This window comes from Eublepharis macularius, chromosome 16, assembly GCF_028583425.1.
Source record: "Eublepharis macularius isolate TG4126 chromosome 16, MPM_Emac_v1.0, whole genome shotgun sequence".
Taxonomy (NCBI): Eukaryota; Metazoa; Chordata; class Lepidosauria; order Squamata; family Eublepharidae; genus Eublepharis; species Eublepharis macularius.
Genome location: NC_072805.1, coordinates 3,928,693 through 3,948,603, shown reverse-complemented (window position 1 = coordinate 3,948,603; position 19,911 = coordinate 3,928,693). Strand labels below are relative to the sequence as shown.

The 19,911-nt window shown below is 43.6% G+C and overlaps 1 protein-coding gene across 1 annotated transcript in view; it reads left to right on the top strand.

Annotated features, from left to right (window-relative positions):
• The window catches only part of SHISAL1 (shisa like 1), a 107,104-nt gene extending 88,132 nt beyond the window's left edge, over window positions 1–18,972 (top strand). The window contains exons 4-6 of the mRNA XM_055000867.1: window positions 14,400–14,699; window positions 17,455–17,553; window positions 18,601–18,972. Coding sequence (XP_054856842.1) covers window positions 14,400–14,699; window positions 17,455–17,515 — 361 coding nt within the window. The 3' untranslated portion in view covers window positions 17,516–17,553; window positions 18,601–18,972. The remainder of the gene's footprint in view (window positions 1–14,399; window positions 14,700–17,454; window positions 17,554–18,600) is intronic.
• Window positions 18,973–19,911: the final 939 nt, after the last annotated feature.

Below are 19,911 nucleotides of genomic sequence, written 5' to 3'. Positions count from 1 at the left end.
CAGTGTTGTTATTCTCACAGTGCAGCTGGGGTCCTGGGGCTTAAAGGAGAGGCTTACCTAGGGCCACCTGCTGAGCAGTCGTGGGATTCAAACCACGGCCATTTCCTCACGTCCTTAAAGGGATGGCCCACTCACCAAACATGGGCAGCTTTTGCACTTCACTCCAGATGTCTACATTTTGAAAATGGTTATGGGCTGTTTAGCTTCCGTTTTTTCAGTGCCTTTTCTGGCACCACGGGCAAGTGCGGTTCCAGAAAAGGCACTGAAAAAACATCTTGGGAATGGCCATGGGAAACCCTGCTGAGAAGGAGAGAGGTACAGGAAACAGCAGAACTGATCTCCTTGTACCCCTCTGCCTCTGTCAGTTTGTGTATGTTGCACCCCCTGAGAGAGCTCATCTCAAGCTGGCGATGGTGCCCTTGACGCACAGGTCACACATGGTCACCAACATGTATGACTTCTTCTCAGTGAGAGGTTGCAGGCAGGACTTGATGTCATCTTGCAGCCTTCTCACGAGGGCACGCACTGCTAGAACAAGATCTCCACATCTTGTGCCTGGGTCAGGAAGGAGGCCATCCTCCTCTAAAGCATCTGGATCAGAGGAATTACCAGACCCAAGGCCGCCATGTCAGGTGAGATTGTGACAGTATCCTTAAATGGCCTAAGGACCTCCACCAACTGAGAGATGATCGACCAGTCCTCTTGGCCAAACTGACTTTCCCCCTTCAACTGTCACTCTATGAGAGCAACACAATCAGAGTGACCTGCTTCTCCACCAAACGAGCATGGCATGGATGGAATTCTAGTGAGTGCTGACATTGCTGGTCAGGCAATACTTGGCATACATACAGGGGGTTGGACTAGATGGTCTGTATGGCCCCTTCCAACTCTATGATTCTCCATGCCAGGACCTGCTTCTGACGCAGTTGGTGAGAAGATTTCATGCTGCATGAGAAATGGCTCGTGATATGCCGGCATCTCGTGTTTAGGCACGAACTCACAAGTTGCAGCATCCAGTCCAGGTTCCTCAGACGAACCCAGACCAAGAGCATTCTTCACCACGAAGTGAAGTTAGTTGCCCTGAGCGCACAGTCAGTGAGAGGTATGCATGCCGCAACAGAGGGCAGGTCCAGATGTCCGATGTGAAATGCGCAGTTCCCCTAGCACTGCAGGACAGCTGTGCCCTCACATACTCCTTGGTGGCCCCGTAAAGGGGCCCTGCTTAGCATGCTGCTTCTATCTAGGACTGTCTGGTGGTCAGCATTTCAAGTGATGAATGTTGTTTTATGGCTGCTTTTATACTGTGTGAATTTTTTAATTATTTTATTATTATATATTATATTTTATTATATCATTTAATTTTGTGAGCCATCTTGAGCAGATATGTGGAGAGGTGGCATATAAATTTTCTAAATAAATACTAAACAAAAGTATGCATGTATAAACTCCAGTTCAGTGTGTGCCTCTTGACTGCATTGCTTTTCTGATGTTGTGTATCCTTTCCTCTTCTTCAGGTCCTGTAAACTTGCTAGAAGTTGAGTAAGAAAAAGATTCTTGGGAGGAGAAGGCAGTGGGTCTCTGCAAAAGACACAGAGACCTACTGCCTCCTTCGTAGGTTCTCACCGGCTATCTTTATTTCCCAGAGAACACACTGATTTATATGAGAGAAGTTTACAATGCTGCAGTCAAGGTGCTTTGCAATTCTTCTCTGACCTTGGCATTACCAGTGTCTTGACATGCCCAACTTGCAGCCACTGACAGTTTCTCCCATGGAAGCCAATGGAAGCTATCCATCATTGTCTGTCTTCTGTGCAGTCATGGGACTGCACATTTGCAGGCCTGCTGATTGGTATGTTTTTTCAAGCTAAAGTCCACTAGAGGGCGCTCACCTCGCTAGTGTGCATGCACGGGTCTTCCTGCCATAACGGCAATGGAAGGCAGCGCCCCCAGCCCTGCAGTTCCTTTTTCGCCGCTGACTGGGAAGGTCTTGCTATCTTTCTGCTCGTGCTAAGAAGAGGAAAAGAGGAAAACGTAAGCTAAATTCGTTGAATATGGCTGGTACTGCTCTTTTTAAAAGGTGTGTTTCAGGTGCAACAAAAATGACCAAGACCGACGGTCACTCGGTCTGCCTCGAATGTCTGGGGGAAGGACGCAACATGCAGGTCTGTGAGCACTGCTGAAAGTTCACCCCCAAAGCCAGAACAGAGAGGGCCAAGAGGTTTAAGGCTCTGTTGTGGGAGAGGGCAATGCAGACTTCTGATCTCCCAGAAACTCTTCCCATGCCACTGTTATCGGGGACCAGAGATTGCCAGGCTTTGGATCGAGTTTCTACTCCAACTATGGAACCGACTCAGATCTGACACCCGTCTGTACAGTCGACAGCATCATCATTGGATCTGTCTCGGAGCTGCTCTTGACTCCAAGTGCTGGAGACACAGAGCCTAACTGAAATCCCTCGAACTCCTGCTCCACCATCAAAATCGCCTGCAAGATCCAACTTGACTCCGGCTGCAGCAGTGAAGTCAAAGAAGAAGTGGTTGGACCCGAGTGGCTCAGAATCGAGATGGGAGCATATGGCTTCAACTTTGAAGGGTTCAGATCCAAAGAGGCTGGCTCAGAGGACCGTGTCGGATCCAAAGGCTATGAATCCAAGGAGTTCAGAGCTGAAGAAGTCGGCTCCAAGGAGCTCAGATCTGACAAGGTTGGATCCGAAGACTATAGATCAGGGAAAGTCGGATCTGAAGGATGCAAATCGTTCTGTAGTGCCCGCTGAGTTTGTGCAACCTCCAGCCAAGAAAGCCAAGCACAAAACCAAACACTTAAAAATGGTCCTGGAGGATAGACCTCAGACTCCATTGATCCACTCTAGGTCCCCATCATGTCATTCCTCAGCGGAGGAGGGTGAAGTACAGGAAGGATTTGCACCTAATGATTGGCAATCCGACTCTGAGGACCAGCGACTTCATCCCTCACCTTCCAGATCAATGTGGTCCCATCAAGTCCCATCCAAATATGGTCTGGATTTGGGGGGACCCTATCGTATGCTCTCAATAGCATCAAGATTTAAGCACAGGGAGTCCAGATCCCCTTACAAAATTCCTGAATCTGTGATGCCATACCACCTCTCCAAGAGCAGCCGAGAAAGAAGCCTCAGCCCTGTATCGGAGCCTTCCCCTGAGGAGACCACCATGGGGCCTGGCCAAGTTTCTCCTACAGAGGACTACTGCCTTTATACAAAACAACTTTTGCAGATGGCACGGTCCTTGGAGATAGAGGTGTTGGCTGTAGATCCTAAGCCAAAGGATAAGATCCTGCAGCACCTCTACTCCGGGAACCCTTCTAACATGGTGTTCCCTATCATTGAGGACCTGGTGGATCTGATTAACACCATTTGTGAAAATCCAGCTTCTGCCCACCCTACATCCAGAAAGTCAGAGGGGCTTTATAAAACTAGAGAGGATATTTGCATTTTCTTGTTTAGCCATCCTCCTCCGTCGTCGATCGTGACAGATGAGATGTCAAAATCACAAATTACACAGCCATTATGGGGGCTTATCAGATTTTTTTAAATGGAATCCACTGACATCTTTCTTAGACAAGTTACCTGAGGACCAAAAGATCCTCGCTAAGGTCATCCAAGAGGAGGTCTTGAAACTCTCCAAGCAGCAGATCAACGCAGGGTGCAACTCAGCTGATACATCTGCCAGGGCTCTGGTGTCTTCAGTGGTCTTGAGATGGCATGCGTGGCTGCATACCACAGCGTTGCTGCTGGAGACAAGAAATAAAATTGAAGGGATGACCTTATTCTCTACAAAGACAGAACTACCTCTCCCAGAAGAGAAAGAACCGCCAAACAGCCCGATCCTATGGCGTGCTTCCCAAGCAACCATCTACCCAGCGGTACCCTTACTAGCAACAACAGCCCTATATGGGGGGGGGGAATTACTGATACCAACCATATCCTCAGTATGCATACAGGTAACATCAGGCTTAACATGGACAATACCAGAGGAGGTGGTCAAACAATCGAACTTGACAAGGCCAGCAGCAGCCCTCTAATAAGGAGGTGCAAGGGCAGAAACAATTCTGACTAGAAATGGAACAACTAGTCATTTTTGAAAATAGACTGGCCAAATTTTTCTGGATTGGGAAGGGGTTACTTCCAATAAATGGGTCTTACAAATTGTTAAATTTGGTTATAAAGTTGAGTTTGCTTGTTTCCTGGCTCAGTCTCTCCCAGATTGGTCTTCACACTCCCCTTCCAAGGGTTTAATGACTGAGATAAGGGAAGTAGTTGAAAAGGGAGCTGTACAACAAGTTCCCAATGACAAGTTGCAATGGGGGTTTTACTCTAAAATGTTCTTTGTCGATAAAATGGATGGAGGGGTTAGGCCCATCCTAGATCTGAGGTGACTCAACAAACATATAACTACAAAAAAAATTCAAGATGGTAACACTTGATACAGTCTTACAGTTGCTCCTGCATGACACATGGTTTGCGGTGTTGGACTTAAAAGATGCTTATTTCCATATCGATATCCATCCTTATCACAATCTGTATTTATGCTTTGTGTAACAACAGCATTTTCCAGTATCAGGTTTTACTCTTTGGCCTATCTACAACCCCAAGGGTGTTTACCAAGTGTATGGCCATTGTAATGGCTTACGTGAGGAGACAGGGTCGTTCCATTTTATCTGTATCTAGATGACTGGCTCATGACAGCATCTTCCAGAGAACACCTGCAGGAAAATGTACAGTTAGTGGTGGACACCTGTAAAAGATTGGGTCTGATTGTGAACTTTTAAGACATCGTCCCTCACACCTTCCAGGAGGGTGCAGTTCATTGGGGCCGTATTAAACAGCAACCATAATAGAGGCTTCCTGCCCTGTGAGAGGGCGGATAGGATTTGGAGATTGGTGGAACAGTTTAGACATTGTAGGTTCCAGTCTGCCATGAATATTCAAACCCTACTGGTTTTGATGGCGACCACTACATCTGTTACCACCTTCACTAGGTTAAACATGTGAAAGCTACAATTGTGGTTTCTGTCAGTACACAATTTTGAATCCCAGGACCTGAATAAAAAGCACTCGATTCTGAGAGCAGTTATCAGTTCCTTGAACTGGTGGGGGGACGTCATGAATGTACTAACAGGTGTAGAGTTTGGGTCAACACAGGTAGATGTGACAATCTCTTCTGATGCCTCTATGTCGGATTGGGGGGCTCACAGTAGTACCCTCAGTACTCACAGGAAATGGTTGAAACAAGAGTTAACTGCATATTAATATTCTAGAGTTACGAGCAATCTGTTATGGCCTTATAGCATTTTCAGATACCATTCATCAAAAGAAGGTTCAAATACTGACAGACAATTGCATGGCCATATTTTATTTAAACAAGCAGGGACAGTCAAACAACTGAACTTGACAAGGCCAGCAGCAGCCCTCTGGACACCCCCAGACTCCTGTGCGAAGAAGCTATAGCCGTATGGGAGTAGGGAAGGGAAAGGGGTGTTTCCCTTCAGGCTGTGCACATTCTGGGCTCCAAAATGTGACCACAGACAAGCTGAGCAGAATGAAGTCAGAGAATCACGAATGGTCTCTGACAGATACTTACTTGGAACCAGTGTTCAGGGATTGGAGTCACCCCGAGATAGATCTCTTTGCCAAAGAAGAGAATCAGAAGGCACCAAGATTGTGCTCCAGGGGAGGAATAGGATGCAACTCCTTAGGGGATGCCTTCCAGATGATCTGGGAGGGACACCTTTTTTATGCGTCCCCCCCCACACACACACACACATTCCATTAATTTCCTGGACATTCAGCAAGATTCAGAAAGACAGACCACACATTATCTTGATAACATTCTTTTGGCCCAGACAACCCTGGTTCCAATACATAATGCACCTATCCCAAGGATTATGGAACAGACTTATCTGCTGACAGACGGGGGTGGGGGGTACGGTTTCATGACAGCATGAAGTTGACAGCATGGCTCATAGCAGATCAGGGATCTTATCTGTAAGAGTGACTGAAGTTGTCCTCAGTGCTAGGAGAGTAAATACTAGGAAATCCTATGCCTTTAAATGGGAACGTTTCAGTTGCTGGGCAGCGCACAAACAGCTAGAACCTTTAACTGTCAGTTGTCAGATATATTAGAGTTTTTATTGTCACTTAAGGATGACGGACGTTCTAACTCATCCATTAAAGTGTATCTTGCTGCCATATCAGCATATCACCCTAGAATCGATGGTAGGACTGTCTTTTCCCATAGGATCTCTAAGTCCTTTCTTAAAGGCCTTCATAATATGTTCCCACCTATTAGAGAGGTAGTGCCTCAGTGGTCATTCCAATTAGTGCTGGCTGAGTTAATGCAACCCCCGTTTGAGCCTCTGGCTAGCTGTGACCTTTGTTTTTTGTCTCATAAAGTTGCCTTCCAGATAGCTGTCATCTCCAGCAGATGAGCGAGTGAACTGGCGGCTTTACGATCCAACCCTCCCTTTTTGAAGATGCACTAAGGGAAGGTGGTTTTGAGGCCTGACCCCAAGTTTAGGTTGCGAACCAATTGCATTTGGCCCAGGATATTATACTCCCTATATTTTTTCCTACTCCATCTATGGACTCTGAGCGAGAATTACATTCTCTGGATGTTCACAGGGCTTTACTTTTCTATTTGCATTGTACAGCAGTGTTTAGGCAGGACAAACATTTATTTGTGTGTTATGCTGGACCTAAGAAAGGGGTAAAGCTACTGCCTAGTTGATAGCCCAATGGGTGACTTCTACCATTAAACAGTGTTACCTCATGGCTAACCTCCCGTTCCCTTTAGAAGTGAAGTCTCATTCCACAAGAGCTCAAGCATCCTCGGCTGCATTCCTGAGAGGAATGCCTTTATGCGACATCCACAGTGCTGCCACATGGAACACCTCAGACATGTGTGTGAAGCACCTCCAGAGCCCTGGACATAATAGAGAGGAGAGAATCGGCAGTGGGACAGGCTGTGCTCCATTCTCTGTTCCAATGAAGATCACTCTCTCCTCCAGGTAAGAAGCTTGTTAGCCTCCCATGTGGGACTGCACAAAAGATGGACAATGAAAACAGAGTTGCACTTCCTGTAACTGCTGTTCATTGACATCTTCTGTGCAGGCACACATGCCCTCCCTCCTGCACTGCTGTGCTCTTCAATACTTACTATTGGAAACCAGTGGCTCAGGAGAAACTGGAGGGCTGGGGGCGCTGCCTCCCAGTGCCGTTTCGGTGCCCCACGCATGCGCACTGCTGAGGCAAGCACCCCCTAGCGGACTTCAGCTTGAAAAAACATTCTGATCAGCAGGCCTGCGCATGTGCAGTCCTATGAGTGCTTGCACAGAAGGTGTCAATGAACAGCAGTTACAGGAAGTGCGACTCTGTTTTTTCTACAAAAGAGGAGTGGCGCTTCATTCATTCATTGTAAGCGCAGCATAACGTAAAATGCACAATATAAAATCACCCAGGGTGTAAATGCAGAATAAAACCATGTTCACCACTTGAAATGATGATCACTAGACAGTTAGAAGCAGACAATAAAACCAGCTTAAAATTGGACTTCTAATTTAAAAACCTGGGTTTAAAAAATCCTTGTTTTGTCCTGAAGCTTAAAAAAAGGTACGGTGGGCACCACAAGGAATAGGTCATACGCCAAAGAGTATGTGCAACCATTGAAAAAGTCCTGGTTGCCCCCCTGCCCCACTGCTGCAGGTGGGGCACGGATAGGGAGACTTCGGGGATATTGGGCTATGGCAATCAAATGGTGTTTGTTCTTTGGTCTAGTGTTTGATGTAATACACTCTTGGTTGTGCACTATATGTACAACCTGATGCTGAGAATATGCTATCCAAATATAACCATTTTGTCTTATGATTTTATTAAAATAGCCCCCCCAATATCTGACTATATTTATGCTAAAGCATTCTTTCATTTCTATATTTGTCAGAAGCAGCAGCTGTTCCAAAGGACAGATGACAACTTCACATATGGCCCAATTAATAAATAGTTGCTTTAAATTGTAACTCTCAAAATAGCATTCATTTTTCACTAGACTGAAGCAGTTATCTTAAAAACAATGTATGCTGCTCCTAACACCTGTTATCACCCAAGAAAGCAAAGTGTGTTCATGTTCCTTGTTTGTCTTCCACCACTACAAAGAACTAGCGGGGACTCTAATTTCACTAGGGTGGGAACCAGCCCCTTCTCCCTTCCAAGCATTGGGGACCCACACTGTTCGACTCAGCAGACGTTGCCAGAAAAGAGCAGCTTCATCGGAATAATAATAATAACGTTCAATTTATATACTGCCCTTCAGGACAACTTAACACCCACTCAGAGCGGTTTACAAAGTATGTTATTACTATTCCCACAACAATCACCCTGTGAGGTGGGTGGGTGGGGCTGAGAGAGCTCTGAGAGAGCTGTGACTGACCCACGGTCACCCAGCTGGCTTCAAGTGGAGGAGTGGAGAATTCAGCCCGGATCTCCAGATTAGAGTCCTGCTGCTCTATACCAAACTGGTATCAATTCATCTGTTCTCGCTTTTCTTCACCAGCTTTTCGCCGTTTTGATTCATTTCCCTCTGTCAGCCTGAGCAATTAAAATGAACAACAGAAACAATCCATTTTTCTTTCCAAACGTTTTTTTTTTAAATCAGAACCATCTGTCTGGTTTTATCTGCTTTGCTGCAGTTTTAGATGCTGCATTCACGTGAATTTTAAACTGTTATCAGCTCCTGCAGTTCTTACCTCCATCAGGCAAGGAAAAAATGACTCTGCTGTTCTTAATCTGATTTGCCTAAACTGAAGCAAAGGAATCACCTGAGCAGCCATCAATACTGACCTTGCTTTATTTTATGTAAGGAAAGTGTGTCCAAGAGGCCCACCAAGAGTACCACAACATGCGGCAGGAATGAGATGTTCCATGCAAGTCTATAGCAAAAAAAGGTTGGGACGGGAGCCAAAATCTTAGAACGGAAGGGAGGAAATATTCCAGGTTAACCTCCACTCACAATTAAAGAAGAAACATTCTCCCTCCTCCCCTTACCTTCTTCATTCCCTCTAATGGTTAATTCCATATTTTGTGGAGTATTAACCACTCAGTTGTGAACTAGAACAGTAGCATTATTTGTTATAATAAACAACTGTAGGACACTGAAGCGCTTCACTCCATGGCATGGAATAATCAACCCTAGGATGTCCATAGTATTTTCGGTTTTCCTTGTACAATAAAGTAGTTAAATAAATTTTCATCATGTGACAAATTATGCACATTAATCTTAAAAGGCTTCATTGTAACCTTTCAGGAAAAATGTAGTACAATTTAGTTTGAATAAGCTGCAGATTCAATGACAGGAGAAGCTGATATTTTCGCTTGAGCTGCTGTAGCACAGTGGTTATGTGGTTCGAATCCTGCTATTGCCATGAGCTCAGCAGGTGGCCTTGGGTAAGCCACTCCTCTCAGCCCCAGCTCCCAGCTGTATTGTGGGGATAATAGTAACATTAACTTGTTCACTGCTCTGGGTGGGGCACTAATCTGGCTAGAAGAGCAGTATATAAATACAGTTATCATCATCAGAAATTAGCAGATAGATGGGTTCATCTACAAATACTCTGTCCACAGTGGTTTTTAACGTAGCAAGAAATCTTCACATTTTAAGCTGCATTGCTGGAACTATAGGACAACCAAAATTCAAGAGGATTTGTAATCCATATGGTGTTTTACTAAGCCTTTCAGCTTTTTCAAGACCAATAGACTGCTTCTCTGTTCATAACAGGTGACTCAAATGAGGCCATTTAGGTGATTTTTTGCTATATACAAGATGTTTTCTTTGGAGCTTTGGAGCATTTTCCTTTCTTCACTTTCATCTCTTCCCAGATGTTGACTTTTAGTTTTCTGTGGACTTTGATTTGACGTCTTCTGGTTATACACATTTATGATATTTTGTAATAAGTCCAATTTATTGGATATTGAGTCTAGCTGCTGATAAATAGCTGTAACAGTTTTGGTGGTAAGGAGGCAATGCTCTCCTATGAAAGTTAACAAACTTTTAAGAACCCAGGTTGGCTTCTCTTCTCTGTAGAAAGAGGGGCCATGTGAGCTTCTACAGATCTTTCTCTTAAGCAAAATTAGTCAGCAATAATGGAGGAGCAATGATGGGCATGACCCAAGGACTAAGTTCAGGGTACCACCCCCAGACTGATGGGCTGTCCGAAAGAATTAACCAGATACTGGAGCAATTTCTAAGGTGTTGTATCAATTATCAGGAAGATAACTGGACCGAGTACCTTGCGTTTGCTGAATATTGTTACAACAATAGCATACACAGCTCTATAGGAGCATCTCCCTTCAAAATCACCCAGGATTTTGAGAGCAAAGCATTACCCTTCAAGGACCCCCTGAGGGGGAGACCTCAGCACCTGGTGGAACTCTATAGTAGAACAATGGGGCTTAATTAAACATACCTGGAAAAAGCCAAAGAGGACTATAAAAAGCATGCAAACCGAAAGCGCTCCCCCTAATGGGATCTAAAACCTGGGGATAAAGTGTATGTGTCCACAAAGAACCTTAAAGGGTTTTAGCAAGAAACTGGGGTGGAAGTTTATAGGCCCCTTTACAATTCTGGAAGTAATAAATGGAGTACCTGTCAAACTGGAACTGCCAAAAAATTTGAGACATTAACATCCAGTTTTCCACTGCATCCTTTTGAAGAAAGCCCCGAACCCGCATGTCTGGCACCCGGAGCAGGGAATTCCTCCTCCTTTAATGGTGGATGGTCAACCTCATCACAAAGTGGAAGCTGTATTGGATTCCAAGTGGAAGAAGGGGAAATTGTTTTACCTCATCCAATGGAAGTCCTTCGACCCAAGCCAAAAGGAGTGGGTTCAGTCAAAAGATGTCAGAGCTCGTAAACCTGTCAGTGCTTTTCACAAACAATATCCTGATAAACCGAGGGGAGGGGTGATTTCAGAATGAATGTGGGGTTTGGTTTTGAGGGGGGAGTATGATGTCAGGCAGGGTTGTCAAGTCAGCCTGCCTGCCATACACAGAAAGGCCTTACACTTGAGGAGGGGGGTGGGTAATAGATAGTCATTAACTGCTCTGCTACTTCTCTGCTGTCTTCTTTGCTGCTGCCTGAATTGCCTTATCTGGGGGGGGGGGGGTGCATGGAGCTGAGAGACGCCTGAGAAAGAACCAGCCAACCTTGAAGTCTCTGCTCAGCATCTTGCCCTGCTTTTCCCCGCTCAGGGAATCGCATGCCAACTCCAATGGACTTCTACTTGGGAAAAAGGGAAGGGGGGTGAGTATAACTGAATTGGGAGGGCTTTGCCCTGGTATTCCCAGCAATTGCCTTGTACTGTGTTCTAGCAATGGAAATCTCTAAATGAAAGCCTTTAACTCACACAGTCCGGTGCAGCGAAGCCTCTGAGAGAGTCCCTGACAGAGCCTGGCATTTACATGCAGAAAGGGTGGGACAACATCTGTTGTTGTTTCAGAAGATACAGATGTACTCATACTGTGCCTCGGATTTGCAAGTGAAGTACCATGCCCCACGTTTAACAGATGTAGAAGAGTCACACAATCTTTATTGACGTAATGGAACTCAGATGCTCCCTTGGACAAAATGTGATTAGACTACACGATTGAACTACATGCCTATACTGGCTGTGATGTTGTGAGAGCTTTTACAAGTGACTTCCATGAAACTACTGAGAAGAGTCGAAAACTAGCAGAACACATTCAGAGCAGAACCACAAGTGACAAAAGGCACAGATTGGACACTTGTCAGCTTCCCTCAAGTTTTGATGGGAAATGTGGGCATCCTGGTCTCGCAGCTTGGCTCTCCGACTGCTGCCCAATGGACTTTTCAACTGTCACTTGTCCAACATTCCGCCAAGCTGCCTACATTTCCCATCAAAACCTGAGGGAAGCTGACAAATGTCCAACCTGTGCCTTTTGTCACTTGTGGTTCTGCTCTCAGTCAACTAGGGAAGGTGTGAGGTATCTGTTTAAGAAGGTACAGCAATCCACCTGTCTGATGTATGTTCCAAATACCAGCAGTGCTTCTGTAACTGAACTGTGCCCTTCACTTTTTTGTGCCAAGTGTGGAAAGGTGGAATCAAGCCAGCTTCCACCATGCAAAGATTGCCTGTGCTTAGGGCCAGGTTCCAGGTAGGAAACTGGAGAGACCCGTTTTGCAAAGCCAGCAAAATGTTCCTGTCCCAAAAGATTATGGATAGATGACAGACAGAGCTAGAAACCTTGTTATCGACTGGATGCATGAACCACCCGCACCAATTGCAATTTTGGAGATTTTGTCTTGCTAGTGTGTGTATTCCTGTCAACTGCTGAACTGCTGGTGCCTTCCTATGGACTTGCAGACATGTAGCAATCAGCAAAAAACAGATGTGGACTTTGTAGCTGAATTCAAGGACTCGAGAGATTAATTCAGTGATGATGATGGACATTAAAATAATGTGAAAAAATTATGTTAGCAGCTGTAAAATGATAATGTAGGATTTAAAAATAAATACATATGCATGTTGAACACTTGCTGAACACATAAAATTAAAAGATTTTTCTTTGCAGTAACAATAAGTTACCTATTACCCAGTTACATCAGATAAAAATCACATTATACTTGATTCCATTCTTATTCACCTAACTGAAGCATATAAAAATTAATTTCCTCATGCTATTGGCTCATTTGAAATGCACCAGTTTGGTGTAGTGGTTAAGAGCGGCAGGACTCTAATCTGGAGAGCCGGGTTTGATTCCCCACTCCTCCACTTGAAGGCAGCTGGGTGGACTTGGGTCAGTCACAGCTCTCTGGAGATCTTGCAGCTCCACCCACCTCACAGGGTGATTGTTGTGGGAATAATAATAACATACTTTGTAAACCTCTCTGATCGGGTGTTGTCCTGAAGGGCTGTATATATATCAAATATTATTTATTATTATTAAAAGAATAAGCCACGATTGTCTAATATACTTGAGGTGACTGTCTGGATTAGGTGAAAGGCCATATGCCATAGACCTTTGAAAAATGTGGAGGGAAATGACTTTTTTCGTTGATGTACGTCTTATAAAAATGGTAATAAATAGAGGCATTATTAGTATTGTTTATTTGTAGGGGAATTTATTAGCTTTCCAACAGTTTTTTAAAATTTGGAACTGGTCACTTGGTTCAAGAGTTAGAAAAGGTAGGGGAAATTTTCTTCAACCATCTGGATGACATCATAAAAACCTCACGCTACCAATCAGAACAGGTTATCACATCAAAATTTAATACATAGACAGGGCTTTTTTTCAGCTGGAACATGGTGGAACAGAGTTCTGGCACCTCTTGAAAATGGTCACATGGCCGGTGGCCCCGCCCCCTGATCTCCAGACAAAGGCGTGGAGGGCGATGTACACTCCCCTCTGTCTGGAGATCAGGGGGCGGGGCCACCGGCCATGTGACCATTTTCGCCGAGGGCAATTTAAACTTTAAAAAACTCCCCCTTTGTTCCAGCTGACCCAAAGTGATGTCATTGTGCAGTGTCAGGAACGTGCGTGCACTTTGCGTGTGTGCATGTGGTACCAGGGGACACCACCTTCCGCCAGGAGTTGCCCCCTGTGCTGGCAACCCACTGAGTTCCACCACCTCTTTTCCCAGAAAAAAAGCCCTGTACATAGACATACTCTTTTCAGAAAAAAAACATAAAAGAACAGTGCAATCCTAATCAAAGTTACTCCAGTCTAAGCCCATTGATTAAGTATTGCACTGGAAGTTTTGCTGCCTTATGTGATACCAACATCTTGTCTGGTTCACAGACTAATAGAGAAGGGAAGCATAGAGGTAAAGTGATCACTGCCTATAGTAAAGAGGCTAGTAGCACCTTTATCCAACTTCGTTGGTTAGTCTTAAAGGTGCTACTGGACTTGTTACTATTTTGCTACTACAGACCAACACGGCTAACTCCTCTGGATCACTGCCCAGGAGAGCATGATGGTGTTTCCCTCATTCTTAGTCACATATTTTTGTAGCTGTTCTGGCTCTACCGTGGAAAAACCAAACCTAGTCCCCAGATGCACCACCAGTGCTGTTGCAACAGCCTGAGTTGCTTTTGTCTGGCTCTTGAAGGCATCCATTGGAAAATGCCTATGTTAGGCGGTGTAAAACATTATTAGTGAACGCCCCGGAGCACCCAACACTGCAGCATAGTGGAAGCTGAGCTGATATAGACAAAATACCTGCGTGGGTGACCACTAGGAAGAGAGAGGTATATGATAAGCAAATACTAAATAACAGATATTGAAAATGTGAACGACTAGAGTGATAAAACTAATGGATAGTAATTAATATCTCCTTTCTTACTTCTTTTTGCAGTAATTACAGTGCATTGTTAGGAGTGTGGATCTATGGGTTTTTTGTTGTGGTCTTGCTGATACTAGACCTTTTATATTACTCTTCAATGAACTATGATATTTGCAAACTATACCTAGCAAGATGGGGCATCCAGGGGAAATGGATGAAGCCGGAACCAAGCCGTTGGATTAAGCCTTCTCAGGACCCAAGACAAGTACAGGCTCAGCCTCAACTTCATCTTCAAACATCACAGGCTGTACATACAATAAAAGGAGAAGTTTTAAATCCACCACTGATGTCTTTTCCAAGTTCAACAGCCTGGTAAGTGTAAGGGTATGGTGCCTTTTTCATATCATTTCCTTTTATTTAGCCATGGTCAAAGACACTATTATTTATAACAATGAGAGACAAATGATTTTGAAAACATATTTAATGTAGATATGCTAGAAGAGAAGGTAGAGCTGCAGTCTTCATTGTCTTAGGCAAAATCCACAATTCCACCACAATTCGGTGATAGAGGGGATTGTAGTACTTCAGGTGGGGGAATACTATTTTTGAATGCTCATCCATGATTTTCAAAAAATCGGCATGTAGAAAGAAGTTTATCAGTCCTGCCACTTGTAGCCCCCGCCTCTTCAAGAAGAACTTTTGCACTACTTTGTATAAACCAGATGGAGGGAAAATTCTGTTGCATTGACCTGAGATTTTCACAGTACAGCAGAATGCTTCTGGCAGATGGTATCCGTGTGACCCCAAAATAGAATCATTTATAAAGTCTTGAGAAGCTGGAACTTATTTCCGTAGCATAATTTTTAAATGGTTAAAGTTATTATTACAGAGAAAAACTAGTTTCCATATATTTCATCTGAGAGGAATATGCTTTGTTCTTCTGATTTTAAGTATACCTACTTTTATGTTCCTGACCTGGATAGCCCAGGTGAGCCTGATCTCATCAGATCTCAGAAGCTAAGCAGGGTCGGCCTTGGTTAGTAATTGGATGGGAGACCTCCAATGAAGACCAAGGTTGCAGAGGCGGGCAATGGCCAACCACCTCTCTTAGTCTCTTGCCAGGAAAACCATACGTCTGCTATGACTTGAGGGCACTCTCCACCACCACTTTTTATGTAAGTGTTTTACATGGAAACTGCAACTTGGATTTGAATGCATTACTGTGCAAATTCGTGAACACAGTCTGTGAGGTTGGCTTTAGCAACTTGGCCGTGTGTTTACTGCTGGACTAAATTTAGCCACCTTGAGACAAGAGGAAAAGCAGGGGTATAAATACTTGAATAAATAAATAAGTAAATAAAACATCTATTTTAATTAGTTATCATGGCAGCTAACGTTTGATTGATTGATTGATTGATTGATTGATTGATTGATTGATTGATTGATTGATTGATTGATTGATTGATTGATTGATTGATTGATTGATTGATTGATTGATTGATTGATTGATTGATTGATTGAGACCCTTACTTTCTCCCCAGTGAGGAAGTAAAGTGGCTGTATTGGTAACTTCTGATGTACATAGCAAGGTTCAAGGAATCGGTTCATACATTAGTTACCATGGAATGCTCTAATTTCAATTTCATGAGCAGAATTTCCTCTTTGAAGAGTGCTGTCTTTTGCAAGTTGAAATATGATGTTCCATATAACTGCAGAGTCAAGATGTGGCCTCTCCACTTAAAGAATTTGATGTGCTGAAATGCTGAAATGAATGGAACTCTGAGGGGAGTTCCTAAAGGCAGAAATCTGTCAAAGTCACTTACACGGGGGAGAACTGGTTTGCAGTTTCCAGAGATCAGTAACATTAGATTTTTAAAATACCCGATAACAGATTTCCAATATCATTATCATTCATCTCTTTTTAATACCTGTCTGTACTTAGTTATTTACTATATTTATAGTCCACATTTCTTGCTGAGACTCAAGATAGTCAGAAAATAAAAACAATGGACTTATACAGGATAAAAAGGCCAATGAACAATGCTATAGTACAGAATTACGGGGTTATTATAAACAACAATCCCCCATTGTTTTGTCTTCCTGTTTTTGTTTCCATTGAACGAAGTGTTGGGAGCCTTCCTGACCTCTTTAGTCAAGCCATTCCACAGGATGGGAACCACCACAGAGAATGTGTGAAAACGGGTGGTTACCTGATCTTACCCATTTGTCAGGTGGCACCTTCAGAAAGCTTTACTCAGATAAGTAAAGCAGTTGTGATGCAGAAGTCAGGTCATTGGGATCATTAAGGGAATACCACAAAACAAAAAAAAGTCTTCACACTCTGATGGAAAAGAGACAGGAGAATATCTCCATAATTTTGGCACCATGACCATGTTGCCACCTGTCTTATTTCGGATGGTGAGGCGCCTAAAGCAGGGTCTCATGGGATGACCTTAGCAGTCAGGTATAGGAGTAGGTGCTGTTGGTTGACTGTTCAGGAGGGTATACTTCCAACTGCTTTGAAAGAGGCAGTTGTAAGACCCCTCTTGAAGAAGGCATCCCTAGGCCAAACAACTTGGACGTAACTGGATCCCTGGCCCTAAACAACTACTGCCTAGTGGCTAATTCTCCATTCTTGGGCAAGGTACTCAGACAGGTGGTAGCTACACTCCTTCAGGCTCTCTTGGAGAAGATGGATTATCTAGATTCATTTCAATCTGGATCCATGTCTGGCTTTGGGATGGTAACTGCCTTGGTCACTTTGACTCACCGGAAGAGGAGGAGTATATCCCTGCTTTTTCCCCTGGACCCTTCAATATCTTTCAGTACCATTTATCATGGTATCTTTTTGGAGAGGCTGACTGGGTAGGAGTCAGAGGCTCTGGTCTTTGGTGGTTCTGCTCTTATTTGACCAACTAGTGCCAGAAGTTGGTGCTGGGGTGCTTCTGCTCACCTCTATGACGTTTATGCTGTGGAGTCCCACAGGGTTCCATCTTGTCCCTCATGCTGTTTAATAATCTATGTGAAACTTCTGTGAGAGGTTGTGGAGAAAAGTGTTTTAATTTGGAGGTTTGGACTGTATGAAATCTTCACCTTTAATTTTAAAAAGTTTTTCTCTTTCTTTTAGCAGGGAACAGGCAGGAGGGCGAAAGTCAGTTGCTCTCCAGCCTCATCCAGCAATGCTTTAGAATTGCTAATGGCCTCCCTGGCTGGAGACAATGAAATGGTAAGCTCACACCTGCAGTTTGAAGCTGACACCTGGAAGGAGACAGAGACTTGGGAGGTAGAAGAGGCTAGAATGTATCTTCCTGTAGACTCCAGGAGAGGGATTGGGTAAACAGATCCAAATGCCGCAGAGTTTCAGGAAAAAGATCTGAAAAGGGAATGGGTAAACAGACTGGGGGATCTCTTTGGCTGACTCACAACTAGGGAGAAGGAGCTGGCACACCTGGGCTCCAACTGAAGGCTGCCATTGCCATGCAGGGAGAGGACCAAGGCCTAGCTGCCTGAACTCAACCACAAGGTAATGTAATGCAAAGTATTTAGAATCCTGTAACATCTCAGTGAAAGAGCCTGCCTTAGAATAAGGGCTGTTAAGAGATGTACAAAGTGAGGGGCAGAGGAATTGTGTGTGAACACTTTTCTGTTGTGCTGAAAGTATGTATGTGAACATTTTATTTTTAATAAATGCTTTATCTTATATACTAATAGCCAAGTGGTTCTGATCTGTGGATACTTAAATCCAGAGACTGGAGCCATAAATGGACAAGATAGATCTTCCTACACTCCTGAAAAATGCCCCAGGTTTTCAGGAAAAAAATCTGAAATCTAAAATAAATACAGTGATAAAAGGAGCACCTACAGGCAACCATAACAGTTTAGTCAGTATTCCAGAGTTGGTTTCTGTCAGCAAAATGTAGAGGAGGGGGCAGGGCCCTTTTGCCTTTTGAAGGAGGATTCATTGGGGCCAGGCCCAGAAGCAACCACCAGGTGACTTGATACCACATGACTTGCATGCCTCACGTAGGCCTGGATGCTTGCTGCTACTCATTCAGCAGCAGCTCCCCTGCCCCGCCAGTGTAGTGTAGTAGTTTCAGAGTAGGATCTGGGAGTCCCAGATTCAAATTACTACTCTACTGTGGAATCTCACTATCACATTCTCAGTCTAACCTACCTCTCAAGTAGGTTTCCCAGTTGAAAGATTTTTTAAAAGATTTTTAGCATCCAGATGCATATTAATGCCGTACAATGATGTATTCTGTATGTTTTATAGAAAAAAAATATTTTGACGTGCCTCAAAATGGGAGAGCTCAGAGCATTGTCCAAGAAAAGCAGCTTCTTCCAAAGGGAGGAAAAGACATTATTTTGCTGGAAAAAACTCAAACAAGATATTGAGTTCACTGTGTCTGATTGCAATATGGAGAGATTTCAGTGAGGAAACAGTCTGCAAGCAATACCTTTGAGACAGAGACCTCCTCTTACGAAAGAAGACAAGCATCTTGGAGGAACAAGTTGCTCTAGTGGACTGAGGCTGGACTTGGGCTACAATATGAACATTTGGTAGAACCGTTCTTTGCCTCTCCTATCCATTAAATTACAATTTGAGTCTAGCCTCGTAAAATAAATAAATGCAACTTTCACAAAATTCTCTAATGAATGAAGTCACATGTGGTAGATCTAGGTAACAATTTTCTTGCTTTTTTTTAACACATGGAAGCAGAAGGAAGGACACCGTTGTTCTAGATTAGAAGATGTTATTTTTATTCATGACAAGTTGGCAGCTTTGATTTCATTTTCCCGAACTTACCAATGTGGCCTCTATTGATCAACACAGATGGGAAACAAAAGGGATAGCACAATCTTTTACTCCTTGATTCTACCTGAAAAAATATAGAAAAATAATAACACATGAAAATATAAAGCAATAATAGTAAAAAAGTTCAGTTCCTTTATTACAAGATACCACTTGCCTATTAACTGTTCTAGAAATTACCTCCCCTCAAGAACAATGATATTGTTGCAAAGAGAACAGCAGTGATTCGCTCACTAAAGTTTATGAGGTCAATTACTGTATTCGTGAAATAACTCGACTCTTCAATAGAAAATAATATAGTTTGAAGACATGGCATGTTTATGTCTCACAGTTTTCTGTTAGTTCCATAGACTAACTCTGATTAGGATAGTACTGTAAGACTTCTGTGTATGACCAAGCACACGATGTTGTCAGTTGAAAAATCAATATTAGAACATGTGTTGTTAAGACTTCTCTGGAAACATCTTTAGGAAGGCAGATATTTCATTTTTCATCTCTTGTATTGTCTTGAATATAAATTATGGCTTCCATGCAGTAATGTAATAAATAACAGAGAAGGGATGAATAATAATAACAGTATGCTTAGATACCACTCTTCTAGATAGATTAGTGCTCGACTCGGAGTGTTGAACCCAGTGTCATCATTATCTCCACAATACAGCTGGCGAGCTGCAGCAGAGCGGAGCGGCTTTCCCAAGGCTACCTGCCGTGCTCATGGCAGAAACGGGATTCAAACCAGCAGTGTGCTGACTTGTATCCCAACCACTTAAT